Source organism: Pistacia vera, unplaced genomic scaffold, assembly GCF_008641045.1.
Source record: "Pistacia vera cultivar Batoury unplaced genomic scaffold, PisVer_v2 Contig255, whole genome shotgun sequence".
NCBI classification, from domain to species: Eukaryota; Viridiplantae; Streptophyta; class Magnoliopsida; order Sapindales; family Anacardiaceae; genus Pistacia; species Pistacia vera.
Genome location: NW_022196063.1, coordinates 335,693 through 359,199, shown reverse-complemented (window position 1 = coordinate 359,199; position 23,507 = coordinate 335,693). Strand labels below are relative to the sequence as shown.

The 23,507-nt window shown below is 35.5% G+C and overlaps 1 protein-coding gene across 1 annotated transcript; it reads left to right on the top strand.

The window, feature by feature from the left end:
• Positions 1 to 12,974: 12,974 nt before the first annotated feature.
• LOC116132529 (F-box protein At2g02240-like) lies at positions 12,975 to 15,782 on the top strand. The gene is made up of 3 exons (XM_031418188.1): positions 12,975 to 13,239; positions 13,489 to 13,604; positions 15,369 to 15,782. Exons 1-3 carry the CDS (start codon positions 12,976 to 12,978, stop codon positions 15,769 to 15,771), a joined length of 783 nt encoding a protein of 260 aa, XP_031274048.1. The 5' UTR covers position 12,975; the 3' UTR covers positions 15,772 to 15,782.
• The last annotated feature ends 7,725 nt before the right edge of the window (positions 15,783 to 23,507 follow it).

Here is a 23,507-nt window from a genome sequence, read left to right as displayed (position 1 = left end):
ACTATGCTGATGGCTCAATTGAATGGTACAAAGCCCGATTGGTAGCCAAAGGATTCACTCAGCATGAGGGATTCGATTATTAGGAGACTTTCTCACCTGTAGCCAAACATGTCACTATTCGTGCTTTCCTTATAGTGGCTTCCGTTCGTGACTGGTCTCTCCATCAAATGAATGTTCATAATGCCTTCATGGTGATCTTTATAAGGAAATTTATATGGATCTTTCTCCTGACATTCGCAGACAGGGGGAGAACACAATATGTCCTCTACGAAAATCCCTCTATAGACTAAAACAAGCATCCTGACAATAGAATGAGAAATTCAGCAAAGCTCTCACTAGCATAGGATTTGTTCAGTCCAAATATGACTATGCATTATTTACCTGGCACAAAGGTAAAACTTCCATTACTCTAATCATCTACGTCGATGACATTCTTATTATAGGATATGATGAAGTAAGCATCAAATCCTTGAAAGAGCGTCTCAACAAACAATTCCAAATAAAAGATCCAGGAGAGCCAAAATATTTCTTAGGAATCAAAATTGCAAGATCCTCGGCAGGAATATCTCTCAGCCAACGAAAATATGTCTTGGAACTCATTTCTGATTCTAGGCTATCAGGATGCAAGCCAAGTATTATTCCAGTAGAACAAAACACCAAATTGACTACTCAAGAATATGACAGTGGGATATTGTCCACTGAAGATGACCCACCTCTAGAAGACCCCACAAACTATCAAAGACTTGTTGGGTGATTGATCTCCCTCACCATGACTCGTCTAGACATTAGTTATGCAATTCACTTTCTTAGTCAATTCATGCATGGACCTAAACGATCTCACATGGATGCAGTAATAAAAGTTCTGAAATATTTAAAAGGATCAATTGGTTTAGGACTCCTCCTTCCTCGAGACAAAGGTTTGGATATCACAACTCATTGTGACTCAGACTGGGCCACATGTCCGATGACAAGAAAATCGCTTACAAGTTTCTGCATCAAGCTAGGGGAGCTCTTATTTCTTGGAAAACAAAGAAAAAATTTACAGTATCTCTTTCTTCATCAAAAGTCGAATATAAAGCTATGACAAAGACGACATGTGAGATCATATGGATTTTGAGGTTATTGGAAGATCTAGATGTACAAGTAAGAGAAAATGTTCTTTTATACTATGACAACAAGGCTGCAAACTACATAGCAGCAAATCCAATATTCCATGAAAGAACGAAAAATATAGAAACTGATTGTCACTTTGTTAGGAGCAAAATATAAGAAGGGATAATTAAGACTTTACACATTCGTACTTCAGAACAACTAGCAAACATCTTCACAAAACCGTTATGCAGTAGATAGCATATATATCTACTTAGCAACCTTGGAGTTTTCAATATCTACAAACCACAAGCTTGAAGGGGAGCGGCGAAATATGGAATGAATCATTATAATTACTGCTTTCCTTTGATTTCTACTGACTAAGATTAAGGAGTGATTATGGCTTCAATCAATCACCTTATTCCATGTGATTGATTGAATAATTACAAGGATTTGTATTTATTATTTTCCTCTTTTACATCTACAGAAATTGTACAAATTAGTCATTGTACAGGCTTACAACATAATACAAAAAATATACAGATATTCTTTCTCTCTTGCTTGCTTTTCTCTTTGGCATTCTCTGGCAGTATTAGTGTCTTGAATTGCTTCTCTTGCGTCTCTTTCTCGATTCCTTACATGGTATCAGAGCATTGCTAAAAGCTTTTTCTTGCCAATCAACTCAACCTCTCCCTTTTTCCCTGAAAACAAACAAAAAACTCCATTAGAAATCCAAAATGAACACATGTACTTTCTTGGAGACAAAAGAAGCCATTAGAGCTTATCCGTCTAGACATATGAGGCAAAATGTAAACTTCATCTTTAAATGAACACATGTACTTTCTTATCTTTTTATATGATTATTCTTGCATGAATTGGGTTTATTTCTTAAAAGAAAAATCATAAACTTTTTTATGGTGTTCAAGAAATTTAAAGCTTTTTTTCCGAAACAAAATGGAGAGATGATCAAAACCATATGCACTGATAGAGAAGGAAATATACTTCAAATAACTTTGAAGATTACGGCAAAAGTTAGAGAATTTGCAAGCAATTAACAAGTTACACCCATAATAGAAGACATTGCGAAGGGAAAAGATAGAACAATTGTGGAGATGGCCATATCAAAAATAAGTGAGGAAGTGTTGAGTGTTGGAAATGCGGATTTATTTAGTGATTTGGGGGTGAAACTGTAAGGAATTTAAGGTAATTAATGCGTGATTTATGATGAATTCTTGCATGTTTTGTTATCTTCCAGAATCACAGGTGTTGTGTTTGTTTTTAGGTATTCAGGTGCAAAAGAATGGATTATTCGTGCTTGTGTTGGTGTTCGGACATCCTAGACCCATCGAGTGTAGGTAAATCGAGGCGAGAAGAAAAAAAGAATGAAATTCTGACTTTATGCCGCCACACGATTTCCTAAGCCGCGACGTGGTACGATTTTTGTTGAAGAAGAAATCGCCTGAAACGCGTTGGAGCACAATTCAACCGTGCCGGGGCGTAATTCAACAGCACTGAGGAGCAAATCGCGCAGAATGTAAAAATGTCACATTTTCAACCCTAATTTCGGCGACCAATATTTACAAGTTTGTCATTTTGTCTAAAAACTATATAAAAACAGCTTTAGTCTGTTTTTAGGGAGTTTTTAGGTTTGATATACACATTTTGAAGGGAATTCATTTGGGGTTTCTTGGAAGGGTGGAGCTTGGAGAGGAGAGGAGGTACTCTTCCTCTCCTCTTTTTTTCTTCACAATTATGGCTCTAGGTGTAATCATTTCTTTTCCTTTATGTTTTCTAGGGATTTTATATAAATCTAAATGAAGTCTTATGTTTTATTGTTATTCTATTTGTTTGATTCATTCTATTATGTTCTAGATTTATTCATTGCATTTAATTCAATATTTAGTTGATATTAGGGTCTGATCAACCTTGATGTTAGTTAATTGATTGTATGAGACAAGATTGGGTATAGAAAGATTGGTTTGTAGCCCTACCCGAGTATAGATTGGTTTTTGTCTTTAAAATCATCTTGTGCTTAATGGGTTTTCGTTACTAGACTATGGTATACGCCACTAGCTAGTTTAGTTGATGGAAACACTAAGTTATTCCGAAGGGCCACGACAATACCTTAGAAATGAGAGACGCCGTGTTTATCTTGATTAGTTCTATGAATGGATGGTTTATGTCTATGCGAATTGGTTCCTTTGTTATTTACACTAGGCTGTAGGCCACTAGCTAGTTTAGATGATGAAAAGTACTAGGTTTAACCCGAAGATGTACGAACCCTAGAATGGAGTAGGGAGAAAGATAGTTTGATGATGAACACGTAGCTTGATGATTATGATAGAGTTAGAGCCCTATGATCCTTTGTAGATAGTTAGATTTAGATTTACTTTAATGTTGTTTATGTGTTTTTCTTTATTTCAATTCTTGTTACTTTCATCAAGGCATAGTTTCTAGGATCACAAAAGCACTTCCAGTCTCTGTGGAATCGACCCTTACTCATGCACAATGCTGCAATTGCGACTCGTGCCCTTACAAAGGATTAAACTTTGTATATGTCAAGAAGGTCTTCCGAAATCTTTATAGGCAGGAGTTATAAGTACAACTATTTATATTCTCAATAGACACCCTACAAAAGTAGTAAAGAATATGACTTCATTTGATGCTTTTGATGCTTAGAGCAGCAATCCTTCAGTAAGACATTTTGGAATTTTTCTATGTTTCCTATGCTCACATACATTCTTAAAAGAATACACAGTGAAAAATGTATCTTTGTTAGTTATAGCACTAGGGGTGAGCATAATTCGCCGAAAACCAAACTGGCCCAACAAATATGACCCGAACCGATTGGTTTAGTTATGTTTTCCATCCATAACTAACATTAAAGGTGAGTTTGGTTCAGGGAATGTTGTATTACTCCAAAATGTTATATTATTGGAAAAAAATATTACCTTAAAGATTACTAGGAATGTTATATTACTAGAAAGAAATATTACCTTGAAGATTACTGGGAATGTTTAGAGAAATGTATTTGGATGGTTGAAATAAATTGGTGAGGATGTTATATTAATATGTTTGGTTGGGAGTAATAAATTGGTGGGCATGTTGTAAATTTACATTTACAAACACAAAGCAAAATACCCAATTCGATTAGCTCAATATCTCTTGATTCTTTTTTTCTCCGTTCTCTCTATTGTCTTCTTCTCTTGTGTTATCTAGAACTTCAACTATTGATTCTCCAAGGGATACTACTCAGATTGAAGGTGCATGATATGAAACTAATCAACTATCTTAATATCTTTCTCTCTTCGGCGTTATTATGCTGTAATCTATATTTCTCTCTTTCCTTTGATTCTTTCTGCTCAGTTGCCTTGGTGTTGTGCTTGTGCTTGTGGGGCTTCTCTTTTGGCCCCTCAAAACAATGGTAATCAAAAGAGATTAGTGATTTGTGAACTGGGTTTCATTTCTTTGAAGCAATTTCTCAAAATTAAAATCCATAACCTCTATCTATAATCCCCATATATGTAATGCACAATGCTATGTATGATTGTATTTTATAAATTTTTATATAGCTAGACAACATAAATTGCAACAGCTTACAAGCTTGCGACTGCCACGACTTGCAATAGGGATTGTATTTGTAAACTTTTAAAGTATTTTTGTCATTTTTTAAACTAATAGGGAATAATTGATTTTTTACAGGGTACCTAGTAAAGAACCAGAACCTGCATTTTAGGTTCCGATTCCTTGAATTTAGGAACTTGCACTGTGCGATTGCGATTCCGATTCCGATTCTGGTCTGGTTCCGGTTCCCCTGAAAAATACAGGGTACCTGGAACTGCTCACCCCTAAATTTTTACCATCTAACTCTAAACTACCAAAAAGTTGTGGGTCCATGTAACAGGACCTTTTTTGCCCCCCAAATTCCATCATCACCTGTTTTATTGATTCATGCCAACCATGTCCACTATGATCCTGTGACCTCTGCGACACACACAACTTGCTCTGTCATATCAAAACAGAAAACATGTGATTATGTAAGAGACAAAATTACAGGCATGACACAGAACTGCATCCCATAGATAGCATAAGATTTAGATAAATGGATCTGCAAGGTATTGGGCAACCAAAGCAAAGATGGAAAAAGAAAAAGGTAGTTAGGCTTACCAGTAGCATTCCATGGAGATTTTGTATTAGCAGCCCCCGCGCAATGAGTAATACCCACATTCTTAATAATATTTTATTTATTGTAAATAAATAAATTTACAATAACACTATGCTTAAACAACAAAAATAAAATTCATGCTTTAATTAGATCCAAATGAATCTTCAATCTTTCATTCCCTCTCTTTACATTCTTTCTTGAAGCAATGAATTCATCAAACTCTAACAAATCACACAACCCTTCGCTCACTAAATTTCACAAAAACTAACCAAACCCACATCAAATTTCCAACAATATCACCCATCTCAAGGATCAAAACCTAAAATTTCACAAAAACTATCCAAACCCACATCAAATTTCCAACAATATCACCCATCTCAAAGATCAAAACCTAAAATTTCACATAACACTCAAATTCTAGATCACCAACCCCAATTAAAGAGATCTACCATACCCACCAAAACCAATCCCAAAATCCAAACAAAACCCGCAACAACCAATAAAAAAACCAATAAAACAAAATCTGCAGCTAATCCCCAAATGGGCAATAAAGCAAAAATATTATAATGTAAAGAAAATGAGTTATATGGGGTGCGTTTGGTTCATTATTTTAGATAAGATTTTGGAGATAAGATTGAATAGTTGGATAGGATTATAATTACGAGAATAGGATTTGCAGAACATATGTTTAGTTGAGTATTTTGACATTGATATTTGTATTGAATATTTGATTAATATATTTTTTTATAAATGATTTATTAATATAATATTTTGTTGAATTTTGTTAAAATAATATATTATTATATATATAACTTATCAAGTTACATTTTAATAATACTAAATATTTTATTGGTAATTTTGTCACCCGTAGATATTAAAAAACAAAAACCCATATTAATTTCAAGTACTAATCACAAAAGTACTAACTATCAACCCTTACAATCATTATTACACGTATACTTCATTAACAACTACGACATGGTCCACTGTGTTGCCCATAGTACATTCGTTATGTTATCCCATACAGTCATCATATTGTCTACAATACCTTGTTGCGGTTGACTCAGTCCTTCTCCATTTCGCCCATATTCTACCCCGTTTTGACGATCGCTATATACTTGCTCATTACCCATACTATTATTGGTTTGTTTGAAGATACGATCGTTCATATTGTACATTCTGATAAAATTATGAAGTACACAACATGCCATAACAATCTTCCCTTGTTTGTCCAACGGGTAATTATTCATTCCATTTAGAATACAGAACTGTCTTTTCAAAACACCAAAGGTTCTCTCGATAACATTGCGGAATGAAGCATGTTTGTAGTTAAACAACTCTTGTGGCCCCCTTCGGTTTCGACGGTGATCAGAAATATGGGAAGCCACTCGCCTATGAGGGGCGAGAAACTCATCTCTATTTGGATAACCCGCATCAACCAAATAGTATTTTCCTGTAATAATATCAGACATTTTATTTGAATTACAAAGCCTCAACGGTGGAGGTAATACGCTATAATACGTCAAGAAAATACTTATAGCTGGTGGAGGATGTGGGAATCCAGAATTAGGATCATCAATAATTGAATTTAAAACTCTTGAATCATGCGCAGATCATCCTCATCCAGTAACGACATAAGTGAACATTATCTTAAAGTCACATACAGCCATTACATTCTGTGACATCGATCCTTTGCGATTCCGATACCTATCGGCAAATTCACGTGGAACTGAAGCATATACATGTGTGCCATCCATGGCTCCAATACAGTCCTATAATGAAAATTGAATTTTACTCATATTAACCTACTATAAAAATTAATAACACAATGAACTTAACTATCTACTAATAGCAAACATAATGAACCAGTACCTTAAAGAAAGAGTAATATTTTATGTTGGCTGATATTTCCCTTGGAACATCATTGAAGTCAGATAGTCTGATAAACTCTGTCTTCAACTCACATATAGCGTTACAAACTGCGGTAACATGTCTAAAGATTGTCTCACCCGAATATTGAAAATCCTCCATCATCGTTCTGATTGTCTCGTTTTTTCCAACGATTGTTAGAAATATCATAACTTGTTCTTCCAGACTTGTCGTCCTGGTTGGTTGCAATTTGCCTTGATCGGACAAAATTTCACATAACAATGTAAAACAGTCTTTCTCCATGTGGCACTTGTCATAGATCCTGTCAGGATAACCGTTTAATACTTCCAAGATGTACTGATGACCAGTTAATACGGATGTATGTCGTCGTTGAAGCCCACTTGCTTCTAACGCGGCAGCAGCGCAAAGTGCAATGGCTATATCTGTCATTATTTCTTCTTCGTCCCTCTCATCTGTAGCACGTCGTCTTCTTCCTGTACGGCTAGACGACGCCATTTAAACCTACACATTTGCAAAACAGTTATCAACAATTAACAATTGTTGTACTACTTGGCAAAATATAACAGTCAATATTTAATTGTAATGACAATCGAAAACGATGTTTACACATGTAATATCACATAAATATGTTCATACAGTAACGTTATAAATTGCAATTGTAATGACAACTGTCCACTAACGCATACAAAATTGTTGCCAAACACTTATGAAATATAGTGTAATCTACTTCTTGGGAAAGTTGTTATAAATCTAGTTAGCCTTTTCCTCCAGTGGGAGTTTCACGAATATCTCTCGCCACCTTGGATTTTCATATAAGTACGTGACAACCGGCAAGTAAAACTGTGTCGATACTTGCATGGCCGTAATGATGTCAATACAATTGCTCATGGAAAAATGATCAGATGGAGCACTGGTGTTCTCTTCTTCCCTCTCATCTGCACTGCGATTGCTAGCCCTCGATCCCATAGTCCGCTTCTCCGCAAGCTCGTCCCTCAAGCTAAAAATGGCATCAGCAATTGATTGTCCCAGGCTACGTCTGTGCCTCCTATTTCTCGCTCTTCCATGGCCAGATGAGTTTGACCGTTTTTCCCTTGTCGTCCGATCAGGATCAGGTTCAAAGTCACTATCATCCATGAGAACTGCGCTAGGATTGGAATAACTGGAGGTCTCCACCGGTTGGGATATAGATGTGTAAGCATATCTTCCAGTGGCAGTTTGCTGCTCAAATATTATTTCATAAAGCTCCTTGTGAGAAAGTCCCTTATGGTAAAATTGTTGCGCTAGTGAGTTTTGTTGATAAGTTAAAAAAATAATATATTAATATTTAGCAGTTCGAAAAAAATGCGCACATTTATGGTGTCGTTGAATAATATTAGTTAAAAAATATGAAAATATACCTTGACATATTCTTGTCACACCTCAATGGGACACGTTGGACTTTGTGACTCGTGATCCCACCCGAACCCCGTGTGTTGCAGCAATTTCCATCATGCTTAATACACTTTTCGCAGCCGAAAGAACTTAGAGGTTAATTGTGTGACGTTGAGTCTCCTGCCAACAAGTGATGAAATGTCGTCCAACATTTCTTGGTAATCAGCTATTTTTATTGTAATACCGTGCGAAGTTTTGGCCCGCTCAGATAATAGGACCAGAAATCTGTGAGTCATCTCAGCAGACCAGGCCACAGAATCACTCATCTAAGGACGGTACGGTCAGGGACAACCAACATTGAGACACCATACGAATCACCAATCACATTGCAAAATATAATACTCATATGTTAATGTAATCAACTAAACACATATAAACTTATACCTCGTTCGATCCGACACTGCTTGAAGATGTCAATATAGGGGAAGATACAGACAATGTCGACCAGCAAAGTGTATGACGAACTCCGAGTCTGGAAAAACATCGAAACTTTCGCCTCTGCTGGAAGTAGTAATCAATCCTACGACGTCGAGATAAATTATACTGACATCTGTGCATATGAGCGTAATTTCTTGTTACGATTAAATCACAATGTCGAATCTATAGAACAAATATATCAATTAGTGAAATCCGAATTAAAATATTAAAAACCTGCCAAACAAAACAAAAATTATCATTAAGCTTAGGAAAATCAAAGTCCGAAAATTCAGCTTTATTAACTGTAGAACAGAATAAAAACAAAAAAAGCTTTGCAAAATACTACTTTACCAAATCTTTTAGGAACCTACTAGTTCCAGTTCCGTTGGTACCCTATATTGTTTACAACTCCTTTGTACAACCACACTTTCTTCGATTGATTCTTCTTCTTCGAATCAAAACCTGAATCAACAAATCTTCAAAATCAATCATTGATTTTCAAAACTAAGCCCCCAATCTCAAATCCAAACCCCTTAACATTGAACCACATTCACCATTTAATGATTATTCAGTTTCCATTATCTGCCAACAACAATAGTCGATTAAAGCAACAAAAAAAAAAAAAAAATCAAAGATTTTGCAAAAAATATCAGCCATTATCAAGTAAACATTGCGACAGAAGGACTAAATTTTAAAACCCCCAATTTGAACCCTAATGTTCAAATTTATTCACACCACAACCACCAAAACTACCACCGATCCGCCACCAGCACCATCATACCACATCATTAATCACTCTATTATCACAAACATCCACTACCATTAAGTTTAATACCACCAATTACAACAATTGCTACACACGAAGTCAAAGAAATAGAAATAAAAAACTGAAAAATACCTTCGCCGAATAAAATTAATCAACGAACTTTGTATAAAAATAGCCGAATGAGAAGGAGAACAGTGGCATGGAATTGAGAGAGAAATCAGCTTCACAGCTTGCGATTTGCGAACGTGAGAAGAGAAGTGACAGATCTGGGTTCACGGTGGTTGGGAAGAGAAGAGAAGTGACAGATCTGGGTTCACGGTGACAAGATCAACGGCTTCGAGAAGTGGTCACAGGTGATCCCAATGAACGCCTCAGTCAGATGCAGTGCAGAAAAATGGTGAAGCAGTGACGAAAAGTGAAGAAAAATGGTGAAGAATGCAGTGAAGAAAATGGTTCACGCCTTAGTCAGATGCAGTGCAGAAAATGGTGAAGCAGTGACGAAAAGTGAAGAAAAATGGTAAAGAATGCAGTGTAGAAAATGGTGAAGCAGTGACGAAAAGTGAAGAAAAATGGTGAAGAATGCAGTGAAGAAAATGGTTCACGCCTCATTCAGATGCAGTGCAGAAAATGGGGAATCAGTGACGAAAAGTGAAGAAAAATGGTGAAGAATGCAGTGAAGAAAAGTGCAGAAAATGGTGAGCAGTAAGTGACACGAAAAGTGGAAGAAAAATAAAAAATTGTAACGGTAAAAAATGGAGACGCAGAGAGCTGTGAAAGCTGTGAAGATGCACTTTTCGCAGTGAAGAATTCAAAATTGTGTAGAATTGTGTTTTGGGGATAGAGTTTTATAAAAATGAACCAAACGGTATTCTAATAATCAGTCCAGAATAGGGAAATTAATAATGAACCAAACACAGTGATGAATATTTTTACGCATTTTAAGTCTTTACAATTAATGGCCTGGAATCACTAATTTGAAAGCCATTTAAAAACTATAAACCATAGATCAATATGACTGAAGTGCATTAACAACTAACTATATGATAGACATAAAACAGGTATTATAGGTACTAGGACGTACTCTTCAATACTACAGAACCAAAACCAATGGCAACTCCACTCGTAATCAATGGATGAGAAGCTGCAACATCAATACCCTCTACAACAAAAATTTTAATACATAATCAATTTTTATTAAAAAAATAAATAAATGGTGAAACTAAAACAAACAATCAATAAGTAACAAGGCAGGTAGTACAGACTTTAACCTTGCCAAAGAGGATGCTCTCATAAACAACATACTCGGATTTAACATCTGAAGAGAGTCCTACACTCAAGAATCAGATTAAAGCTACATTTAATCTCTTGAAAATCTAGATCACCAACCCAAATAAAGAGGTCACCATATCGCAAAAACCAATCCCCAAATCCAAACAAAACCGCAACAACAAATAAAAAACAATAAAACAAAACACCCAGAAACCACTTCCAAGTTCTGCAGCTTAAATAATCCCTATACATATAACGCAAAGTTGTATTTTGATACCTGAACCAGATATAAATTCAATCTCTTAAAAAAAAAAAAAACCCAAAACTCCAATCATGTATTATATGATTATAACAAAAAAGAACAAATAATTCAATGAACCAAAAACAAAAACTTCTGAGCTAAATCTCAAAAACACAACCCCGATCATAAATCTTCATATCTTTAATTCAGTGATTAAGAAAAAAAAAAAAAAAAAAAAAAAAAAAAAAAAAAAAAAAAAAGGACTGTCAAACCACTTATAATAAAGAAAAGGGCATGTCCGCAAACATACCAAGATAAGGGAGATCTCGATATTGGGGAGGAGACAAAGGTGGCAGAGGCAGCAACACTATGTAATGGCATCAAAGACAGAGCCCCACCCAGCTCCACTGGAAACCTGAATGAAAAACCCATACAACAATCCCTATTCAAGCTTAAAGACTAATTTAACACAACTGAACATTAAAATTTAACAAAATGGTAATAAAATAAATTTAAAACAAAAAAAAAAAAAAACCATAAAATACTGATAAAAAGTAACCTGGAGTAGGTGCGCTTGTGAAGAGATGACAAGCGAGAAGCAGAGGTCGGCTTAATGGGAGAAGCTAGTCCGGTAAATTTACTCGCCGTTGAAGTGGACGGTGAGCGGCTGAGAAGGATTTAGCTGAAGCAGAAGTCAGTTGTAGGGTTCTTCTCCCAAAATTGGCCGCCATGTTCTTACTTTCTTTCACAGAACCCTCAAAACAAATGGTTTCTGTTAATGGGCTGCCTCAACACGAGGCCCATTAATACACCTCCTTATTCAGACACCTCCTTATTTATTAGGTAATTTTGTCAACTTTAACAGTCACATCAAGGTTATAAAAGAGATTTGTAAAAATATATTGTTAACGTAATATTACTCAATTAATTAAGATATAAAATTAATTAGTGATGGCATTGGAATCCAAGTTCGTGAGAGTGTCATTCAACTATTTGTTAATATATAAATTTAGGGAGAGTTTTAATAAAACAACTAAACCATATCAATTTCGTGAGAGAATGGCTTTTCTTTTTTTATTTTGCTTTTATTTTTTCTTATAACTTATACAATGCATAATTTCCAATTTGTCCTTATTTTTCACGCACGTAATTTTAACTTTTAAGCATCTATTGTGTTTTGAGTCTTCATGTTTGATTTGTTTATGCCTCAACTCTAGGGATGAAGGATAGAGGATGAACTTTTCCAATGCAAATTTTGTCTTTGTACTTGGACTGATTGAATATTTTAAGTACTACTGATGTCCAACAAGGATATTCTTAAAATAGAAAATATGATACCATTGTACTTATTTAAAGTTAATTAATTAGAACAAATAAAAATAAATAACAGGCTTTTATTGGATAGAATATTTTAATTACAACGTATGTCCAACAAGGATATTCTTAAAATAGAAAATATGCTACCATTGTACTTGTTTAATGTTAATTAATTAGGACAAATAAAAATAAATTATAGGCTATTATTGGATAGATATGCATGTTACAATAAATTACAAAGACTTGTCCCTTAGCACTTAAAATAATGTGTTTGTCAAACCTTCAAGGCGAAGTATCCAAAGTCTTTGTGTAGTTGTTCCCTGGCAACAGATCAAATATAAAGGACTTACTGGTGGTGTTTGGTGAGTGGGAAAGACAAGGAAAATGGATATGAGTGATGTTTTCCCAGAAGAATGCATATCAGAAACCATCTCCTTTACATGTGCTAGAGATGCATGCAGATTCTCAGTGGTGTCTACCGTCTTCAAATCAGCTGCGGACTCGGATGCCGTGTGGGAGAAGTTTTTGCCGTCTGATTACCGGGAGATCATCTCCGGTTCGGCCTCGCCGTTGTTGCTTACTACAAACGTGTCCAAGAAGGATCTTTATCTTCATCTTTGCCATAACCCCATCATCATCAACAATGGTACTATGGTAAGCTAATAAATTATACTCATTATTTTATTCGCTTTCCAAACTCATATATCTATTATGTATGGATTATACAGGAATATTGAGTTTTGATTGATTAATGAAATTGGATGGAAATTGTGCATATCTCTATTCGATATCTAATGAAAACTGGGTTCACTTCTTCATAATTTGGTTGAACTAAATTAAATAATGTTGTTGTTACTTCTTTCTGAATAGAAAATCTAACATTAATACGATTCTTTAACACAGAGCTTTGCAATAGAAAAAGAGAGCGGAAAAAAGTGTTACATGGTTGGGGTAAGAGGGCTTTCTTTTTCGTGCGGAGACTCTCAATGTTGGAAGTGGTCGTCCCTACAAGAATCTAGGTTTGTTTTGTTGTCCATTATTCATATGACATTATTATTGTTGTTACTTGTTGCTGGTTGCAACCATCCATATATTGTCCATTTTAGGATTAAGCCCGCATGGGTTTGCTTCACCCTATCGTGATTCATCCGAAAGGCATCTATTTAGTTATAGGAATTCAAACATTTTAAACGGAATCACTGGTTCATTCACTAGGCGATGCAGGATGTGAGTTATACTTTAAGTTGTGGGATAATACTATTGCAACCCCTGAAACTCCAAACAGAAAACACCCCATACCTCCAAAAACTACCAAACATATCCCTTATCGTCTATTTTAGCTGTTAACTCTAACCTTTGGGGGTAAAACAGACTTTTACATGTTAAACCTAAAAGAATTTATTGAATTGTATAAAATCTGATAAATTTTTTATTACGAAATAAAAAAATGCGATTAAAATATCTAAAAATATATATAATAATATAAAAAATGAAAAAAAAAAAAAATTCAGCCTTCCCCAAAATAAATTCCAATTTCTATAACATACTTGATTAAGATGTGCTTCTATTCCTTTTATAATATCTTGGGTGCATTTGTTTTAGTATTTTGGATTTTGAAAAAGTAAGAGTTGGGTGGTAATAACAAGGTAGGATTTGAAAATTAACAAAAACACCGCTCTAGGTTTGTTAATTTACTAAACACCATTGTAATAAAAACATTGAAAATTACTATTGGCTGGATCTGGCCAATCGTGCACCTAGATGGCCTTTTCCAACCAGATCCACCGTGGATCTGGCCAGAAAAGGTTAGATCTACAGTTAGATTTGGCCATTGATGGCCAGATCTGGCCGCATTTGGTCGTCAACAACGGCCAAAGATATGGCCGTCATTGATGACTAGCTACGGCCAAAGATCTAGCCTTTTTCGACCAGATCCATGGTGGATCTAACCGAAAAAGGCTATATTGGAGTACTATCGGCCAGATCTGGCCGGAAAATGCTATATTGGCGCACTACCGGCCAGATCCAACCAATAGTACGCCATTATACCAGATTCCAGCCACCTTACGATGGTGGTGGCCAGAATCTGGCAAATGTGGGTGGGTGGGTGGGGGTGTTTTTGTCAATTTCTAAACTTTTTTTGGGTAGTGTTTAGTTAAATTAACAAACTTAGGGGGTTTAAAAATAATTGAATAAAATATAATAATATTTTCAGAATAGGGAAACAAATGTGTATTTTGGAAATGATAGGAATATGGTAGGGCAAAAATAGGGAAACAAATGCACCTTTAATTTTAGCTCTTGTTTTGAAAAACAAATTTAGCCCTCCCCAAAACAAAATTCATGGTTTCGCACATGTGTATTGACATAAACCAACCTCCGGGTAGCCGAGTAGTTCGATGGAAACTCTTGGGTGTATTACTTAATCGGTCTTGAGTTCGATTAAGGAAAAATTCTAATACTTAAATAAAAGTTAATTATGTATTATATGTACACTCCCTTATGTCTCACCTAAATAATTTGATAGTTTTGAATACAACCTATATAGATTTTTAGTAGCACTAATATTAAAAAAATGTTATCATTTTGCATAATATTTAGAAATTCAGAAGGTCAATGATTCAAGGGCAAACCAAAATTGCAAATGTAAAAACGAGTCATCATCCAATTCAACGGTGACATTTAACGACAGGCTTTTTTGTCAGTATTTAGAGTTTCAGGGTTGTAATAGTATTAACTCTTAAGTTTTGCTTTATAAATATGTAAAATATTTGCATTTGCAGGTTTTGTAAAGTGGCTGAACTCAATTATGTGTGGTGGCTTGATGTGAAGGGAAAAATCGATACCAAAATTTTGTCTCCCAAAACCAACTATGGAGCTTACCTTGTGTTTAAGCTGACTGAATCTACATCCGGTTTTAGAACAAGACCTGTGAAATTAGGTGTGTATTTAGAAGGAATAGATAATGGGGAGAGGCGCAATGTGTATTTAGATCCTCCGAGAAATACGCCAAAACTATCTCAAAAGAGAGGAGATGGATGGATGGAGATTGAGATGGGTGAGTTCTTCAATGAAAATGGTGATAATGGAATGTTGATTTGTAGTGTTTTTTATTTCAAGGGATTGCACACTAAGCGTGGCCTTATTGTTGAAGGAATTGAGCTCCGGCCTAAAGATGGAAAATAATATTAATTATGTTTATGCAGAAATATTTTGTGTTAATTACTGTTAAATATACATGTATATAGGTAGTTCTACAAATCGAATTTGGTGTTGTTATTCCACGCCAAAGACACGTCGGAATACAAAACCATGTCACAACGCAACTCGGACAGTAACATAAAAAAATTGGCTTCCTATATCACGATGTATTTACGGTGTCATGTTCTTAACAGTTAACTCTAACGCAAAAGACACGTCATGGAAAAGGTAGAAAATGATGTGTTAAATGTATTGTAAAGTTTATAATTTTATGAAGGAGGCTTATTTGTAACATTATATTTGGTTATCATTTGGTTGAGTATTATTGAAATGTAAAGTTTGAATTTATTCAAATAGGGTGGAGCTATTTCTATTTGTAACCAAATATAAAAATCACCACATCTTCCTTTAAAGTACACATATTGGAAATTTAGAAAGGGATGTTGACTTTTGACTTAACCCTAGGGGGGCGTTTGGTTAAGGGGTATTGGAGATTACTGGGGTTAAGTCATCTTATATTACTTTATTACCATGTTTGGTTATCAAGTAATATAAGATACCGGTAATCTTCAAATACCAATAGTAACCAATATTTGAGATAATCTGATTACCTACATTTTCTTAAGTATTTTAAGATTATCAGGATTATCTATTTTTGTTATAATTTTATTCCTTATTAATAAAATGTTAGGACAATAATGCCCTTATTTTTAAATTTATTTACATGAATATGATTTTTACTATTTCACCCCTAATTAATTAACTTTTTGGACAAAATTACCCTTGAATTCAAAACAAATTACAGCCCACCCAAGCCACCACCCCCAGCCACCTGCCACCGGTAAACACCGCCGCAGCCAACCGCCGCCACCGTCAGAACGACGCACGAAAGGCCAAAAATGGCCGTCGTGCGCTGATATGGCCAAATCTAGCCATCAAAGGCCAAATCGATGGTTGTTAACAACCACGTCTGTGGCCGTTAACGGCCATCAATCTGGCCGTTAACAACCATCGATCTGGCCGTCAACAACCAGATCTGTCAAGTCTGGCCATTTTCAACCAGATCTCTGGCCGGAAATGGCCAAATGGCGCACGGAGACCATTTCCTGTCTTCCGTACACTGTTAGGTTGCCGGTTGCCGACGGCTTGCGGTGGTTGCCGGCGGCTGGAAGTGGCTGGGTTGGTGGGGGTGCTTTGTTGATTTTCCAAACTTTTATTATGGGATTGTTTTTGCTAAGTTTTTAAATGTTGGGGGGGTTAAATAATCCAAATAATAATATTAAAAAATAATATAATAATAATATTTAATTAGAGGACAATTCAGTAATTTAAATAACATACCCACCAATTTATTCCTCCCAACCAAAAATATTAATATAACATACCCACCAATTAACCAAACACATTTTCTTAAGGGTCTGCTTGGGAGTTTTTTTTTTTTCACTGGTTTTGAGGGGTTTTTAATTAAACTGGTTTTGAGGTATTTAAAAACCATTACTTGCTAGATTTTTTATGAACTGGTTTTGACTGGTTTAAAAAGCCCCCCAAAACATTTTTGAGGGGTTTATAAAACACCCCAAATCGAGGTGTTTTGGCTGGTTTAAAAATTTTATCCCAAAAAAACCCCTTTCCACTATTATTCATATACAATAATCCCTTTGTTGGTTTAAAAATTTCTTCAAACCCCATTCAATCTTCAACTTTTAGATCATTGTTACAATGCTTTTGAATCTTTTATCTTAGGCTTTCTAATCCTTCATTAGAGATATGAAGGTTTTTCTTTCTTCTTCATTTTCCCCTTCAACTTTTTGTTCTTTTAATTTGGTAAACTCCTCTACAGGCTGTATACAATTTAATTGCATTTCTTTACCAGTTGTTTTANTAAATATTGTGTTTGAGTCTGGAGACTATAATTTGAATATCAGTTATATATTGAGTATTTGTGTTATTAGTTAATTAAATACTTTGCATTTGAAATGCTATATTGATTTTAACCAGATAGTCCATAAAAATGTTAAAACTAAGATTGATATTGCCGTATTTTTCAAAACGTATTATTAATAATGCACCGTATTAAACCCGTATATACCCGTACCGTATTTTTTTCGTATCCGAATTTTATGGCCGAATTTTTATAAACGTATTTTTCACCGTTTGCCGTATTATACCCGTAAAATTCCCGTACTGTTTTTTTGCCGTACCCGTATTTACTAACTAGGAACGTGAGAAGAGAAGTGACAGATTTGGGTTCACAGTGGTTGAGGAGCTGAGGTGGGTTCACGGTGGCTGGGGAGCTGAGGTGGGTTCACGGCTGTGAAGATGCAGTAGTTGAGGTGGGTTGACGACTGGGGAGCTGCAGTAGCTGAGGTGGGTTCACGATTGTGAAGATGCAGTAGCTGAGGTAGGTTCACGGCTGGGGAGCTGTAGTAGCTGAGGTGGGTTCACGGCTGTTGCGATGCAGTAGGTGAGGTGGGTTCACGGTTGTGAAGATGCAGTGAAGAAAATGGTGAAGAATGCAGTGAAGAAAATGGTCCACGCCTCAGTCAGATGCAGTGCAAAAAATGGTGAAGCATTGACAAAAAGTGAAGAAAAATGGTGAAGAATGCAGTGAAGAAAATGGTTTAATTTTCTCAGTCAGATGCAGCGCAAAAAATGGTGAAGCAATCATGAAAAGTGAAGAAAAATGGTGAAGAAAATGGTTCGTGCAATGCAGAAAATGGTTCACGCAGTGCAGAAAAATGAATAAAAAAAAAAAATTGAAACGGTCAAAACCTGAGAAAGCTGTGAAGATGCAGATAATTCAAACTTGTGTCAAGATCATGTTTTGGGGATAGAGTTTTGAAAAAAATGAACCAAACATTATTTTAATAATCCGGTCCAGAATAGGAATAAAAATAATGAACCAAATATGCTGTAAATCTACCTTATGGATTGGTCATCCTATGGGATGGTCCAATTTGTAAGAAGGAAAATTTTATGTGCTGACTCATTCTACGAGCTGGACCACACCATGAGTCAACCCTCTCCCTAAGTTGGGCTACTTTACGAGTAGGGCCTCTCTACAAGCAAGGCCACCCTACAAACTGGACTAACTTACTTTTTGGGTCACTCCATGAGTTGGGTCTCTCTACAAGATTAAGCTAAAACGGGCACCTGCTCATTAGCCCATATTCATCCCAAAATAAGAATCAAATCCTATCACCTTCCAAATTCATTCAAAATCCAGAATCTTACATGAATTAGTATTCTTAAACCAATAAAGGCAAGGAACAAGAGTACCTTCCCAATTCGAACTCCTATATCAAGTATGACTCAAAGTTCTACTAGGACTCACACCTCATTGGCTCACTATATAAATAAAGGTCATACCCCTCATTATTTCATTCACAAAGAGCATAAAGCTTTAGCTCTCAAGGTTCTTACTCCCAAGAACCGCTGCCTACCTCGCTATAAAGCTTAGTTCCAACTAATTTTATCACCCTTAGCCTTTGTAAAGTTGTGCTCTGACCACTTTACCATAGTCATGCCCTAGTCGCATTATAACGGTAAAATACCTTCATTCGTGCTAACTTGAGTGTCAAAGTGCTTATAGCAAACACTACACCAGTGTCCATCGAGCCTTCACGTTTGTTCTTTCTCTTTGTGCAGGTCCATCCGATTGTTAATGGCTTGCTTCTCACAAGATTAGTCCCTTCCGAATCAACCATAGATTTTACTGCCTATAGTTTGGCACCCACCGTGGGCCCTAACAATCATTCATTTTTCAACGACCTACTCTGTTCGTTCTCGCTCCATCTGCTCAACCATCATAACTAGAAGCACTAAAACCCCTACACCTGATGTCGCCGCTCTCACCACACTTGTGCAAGAAAGCAATGACAAATTGACAATTATCAAACCTTGGAAGCTCAAAACACAGCCATCCGTGCGGAAAACCAAGCCTTCTAAGACAAGGTAAACCAATTCTATTCTCTCGATTGGGCCTTGTGTTAGCAACACGCCTCCTCATCTCGCACCTCCATCCATCCAAGACAATTATTCACCACCCCTAATCATGGCACCTTATCAAGCTGAGAATATTGCTAGAATTTATATGTCATCTTAAGTTAGGAAAAAAAATGTCGAATTTTCTACTTTTAAGATCGAGAAAGTGTTTAGCATCATTTTCTAAAATCAACAATATTATGAGAATTAAAATGAATTCACCTTGGTAGTGTTTTTCCAAAACGAAATTGCTAGTTGGATCAATTTATCCGGATCAAATAGAGATATATTTGACTTTTTATAGGATGACCCATTTAGAAAAAGACATACTTGCCCTTGGTGAATTAAGAAGTAAAAAGGTGATTTAATGGTGAGACAGAGAATGAAATGAAATGAAATTGAATTTCAAATTTCATTTCATTCTCTCTCTCGTCATCAAGTCTGGAAATCAAATTCCAAGAAAATATTTTCAAAATCTTGGGTTTGTTACCAAAAAGACTTAAATGTTATAATAATTCTATCTGAAATAAGTTTGAAATCCTCTTTTACTGCAGCACAAACTACACACTTGTATTTATCAATTTGAAATCATCTTGGCATCCTTTTATTATCAATTAAATTCACTAACATAATTGAGTCAATTTCTACTTCCTTTTGAACTCTAAGAGCAACGATGTTTTTTTAAATATATAATTAAAATAAATTGCATTACACAACGTTTAAGATAAGGTTAGGTAGAAAATCTGATACAAAGATGAAATGGAATTAATTAGTAAATACTTTAACTAGAATTTATTAAAAATGTGTGCCTTTAAGAATCTTATAAAATTATCGTATTTGAATCTCTTCTAACATACTATAAAAACAAATGTGTATAATGTGTGAGGCTATCTTATGATTTTTTTTTTTTTATCTCTCTCAATTGTACCAAGCTTGTAATATAAGATCCTCTTATATTTTATTATATTTTTCTTGTTGAAAGGTTTTAATAACTGATTTATTTATTTTTTTGAAATACATGAATGTCAATTACGAAGACTAATAATCGATGAAGAAATATATAATTAAAAAAAAATAGAAAATGAGTAGGCAGAGTAAAAGTTCAAAAAACTATAATAGATTGCGACATTACATCTAAATTTGTAAACACTATTATCATTATCATAGTGTTTAAAGATGAAACACTTAAACCTAACAACAAACACGCATGACTGTTAATATGCAATTTTCACATAACTATTATCATCAGTCATCACAACAACATCATTAACCATGATTGTCTTGTTGTTCATATTTTAAGTTAATAATGTATGAATCGTATGTTACGTAGCCCAACTTTCTTTCTCATACTTAAATTAATTTAATTCTACAACAAAAGCTACACACACTCTTTAACCCATAAATATTATGTACCATATTTCTTTCCATGTCTATTTGTAATTGTCACTATATATATACTTTCACTATCGACAACTGTTTGATTGCAAAAATTGAACCGCAAAAGATTAAATATTGAAACAACAACAAGATTAAACAAAAGTCATCCACATGTGACACGAAGAAAATATTTCATTAAGCCATCGACATGATTAAACAAATTAGTAACACTAGCCTTACAAAGAGTCATACAAAAAGACAATCACTACCCTTTAAATTCATGATTGCCTCTCTCTCTCTTTCCTTTCCCCTTCTTTTAAGGGCAGAGATTATCTCTTTGTATGCCTCTTTGTAAGGCTAGTGTTACTCTAAACAAATAGTTGAATCATGTTGATGGCTTTTGTTTAATCTTCTTCTTGTTGTTGTGAGTGCAGGTAGACCCAAGGTTGATACTTGGGACAAACTCAAGAAGGAATTAAAGGATCAATTCTTGCCAGGAAATACATCATGGAATACTAGGGACTAGATGAAAAAACTCTAGCCAAAGGGTACTGTGAGGGAGTATGTAAAAGAGTTTAGCTCCTTGTTGTTAAACATTCAAAATATGTCAGAGGAGGACAAATTGTTTAACTTCATGTCAGACTTGCAAGGTTCGGCGTAAGTTGAATTGAGAAGGCAAAAAGTGCAGGATTTACCTAGTGCTATTACGGTGGCGGATGGGTTGGTAGACTTCAAAAGTAGCAAGGAGAGAGAGCTTGTTATTGCAGCAAAAGCAAAGAAGAAGGAACACCTAGAAATTAAAGGAAGCAAGAAGAAAGACTTCCAATTTCAGAAGAGAAATTCTACCAGAGAAAAAAGGGAGGCAATTGTTGGCAGCAATTTCTCTAAGGAGAACAAAGAGGGCAAAACGATGGTCGGTTGTTTCATTTGTGGAGAACCACATAAGGCAAGGGATTGCCTAAAGAGAGAAAAGCTTAATGCTTTGATGGCTGAAGATGGAGAGTCTAGTGGTGAGCAGATTACTATGAATCTGATGCAACTGATGAATGCTATGAGGGCAAAAATAGACTCAAAGAAGGAAAAAGGGTGATACTTACCTTGGAGTTGTGAGCAAAGGTGTTACTCGAAATGTTCTACTGTTTGTTGATTTGAAAGTAAGAGATAGTCAAGTTAAAGCCTTGTTAGATATGGGAGCAACTCATAATTTTGTGGCAGGTATGGTTGTTTCAAAGTTGGGGTCAACACTTTCCAAAAGTCCTACAACGGTAAAGGCTGATGCACGTGGGGTGATTGAACTAGCTTACAATGTGCATGTATATGTGGGCTGTTGGACAAATAAGATCAACTTGACTGCTGTTCCCTTAGATGATTTAGATATTATTTTAGGGGTAGAGTGTCAGTGATACCCTACTTGAATGGCATGATGATAAATCATGAATCAAGTCCTTGTTTTGTATCTTATTGTTCATCGAGTGTGAGTAGCAAATCGGGACAGGCTAAGCTTACCACTATCTCAGCCTTGATAGTGAAGCGTGGGTTGAAGAAAAGGCAGGAAACTTATCTAGCAGCAATGATAGAGGTAAAGCCTGATAAGAAGGTTAAGGTGTCAGATGTTGTGGCGGAGTTATTGTGAGATTTTGCTGATATAATGCCACGTGAGTTGCCCAAAGAACTTCCTCCAAGACGAGCAATTGATCATAAGATTGAGTTGGAACCAGAGGCGTTTCCACTAGCTCATCCACCATATAGGGTGTCTCCCATAGAGTGGAAAGAACTTTGAAAATAGTTTGATGAATTACTTAATGCAGGTGTGGTGAGACCTTCAAAGGCTCCTTATGGTGCTCCTGTATTGTTTTAGAAAAAGCAAGATGGTTCCCTTCGGATGTGTGTGGACTATAGGGCATTGAAAAAGGTTACAATTTGGAACAAGTATCTTGTTCCCCTTGTTCAAGATCTCTTGGATAGGTTGAGTAGGGCTTTAGTTTTTATTAAGTTGGACTTGCGGTCGGCGTATTGGCAAGTCAGAATTGCTGTAGGAGATGAGCCTAAGACCACTTGTGTGACTAGGTATGGTTCTTATGAATTTTTAGTCATGTCATTTGGCTTGATGAATGCACCAGCTACATTTTGCAATTTGATGAATGATGTACTATATGAGTTCTTGGATGAATTTGTGGTTGTATACTTGGATAACATTGTCATTTATAGTCAGAGTTTGGATGAACATTTACTTCATTTGAGAAGGGTAATGACATGGTTGAGAGAACATCAACTGTATGTAAAGATGGAAAAATGTGAGTTTGCTAAACAGGAAATCATGTTCTTAACGCACTTGGTAAGTAAGGGTCAAGTGAGGATGG

Coding starts and splice junctions, on each gene's coding strand:
- LOC116132529 (XM_031418188.1), top strand. CDS start 12,976: ATGAGTGATGTTTTCCCAGAAGAATGCATATCAGAAACCATCTCCTTT. Junction 13,240..13,488: donor TCATCAACAATGGTACTATG/GTAAGCTAATAA, acceptor TCTTTAACACAG/AGCTTTGCAATAGAAAAAGA. Junction 13,605..15,368: donor TCGTCCCTACAAGAATCTAG/GTTTGTTTTGTT, acceptor TTGCATTTGCAG/GTTTTGTAAAGTGGCTGAAC.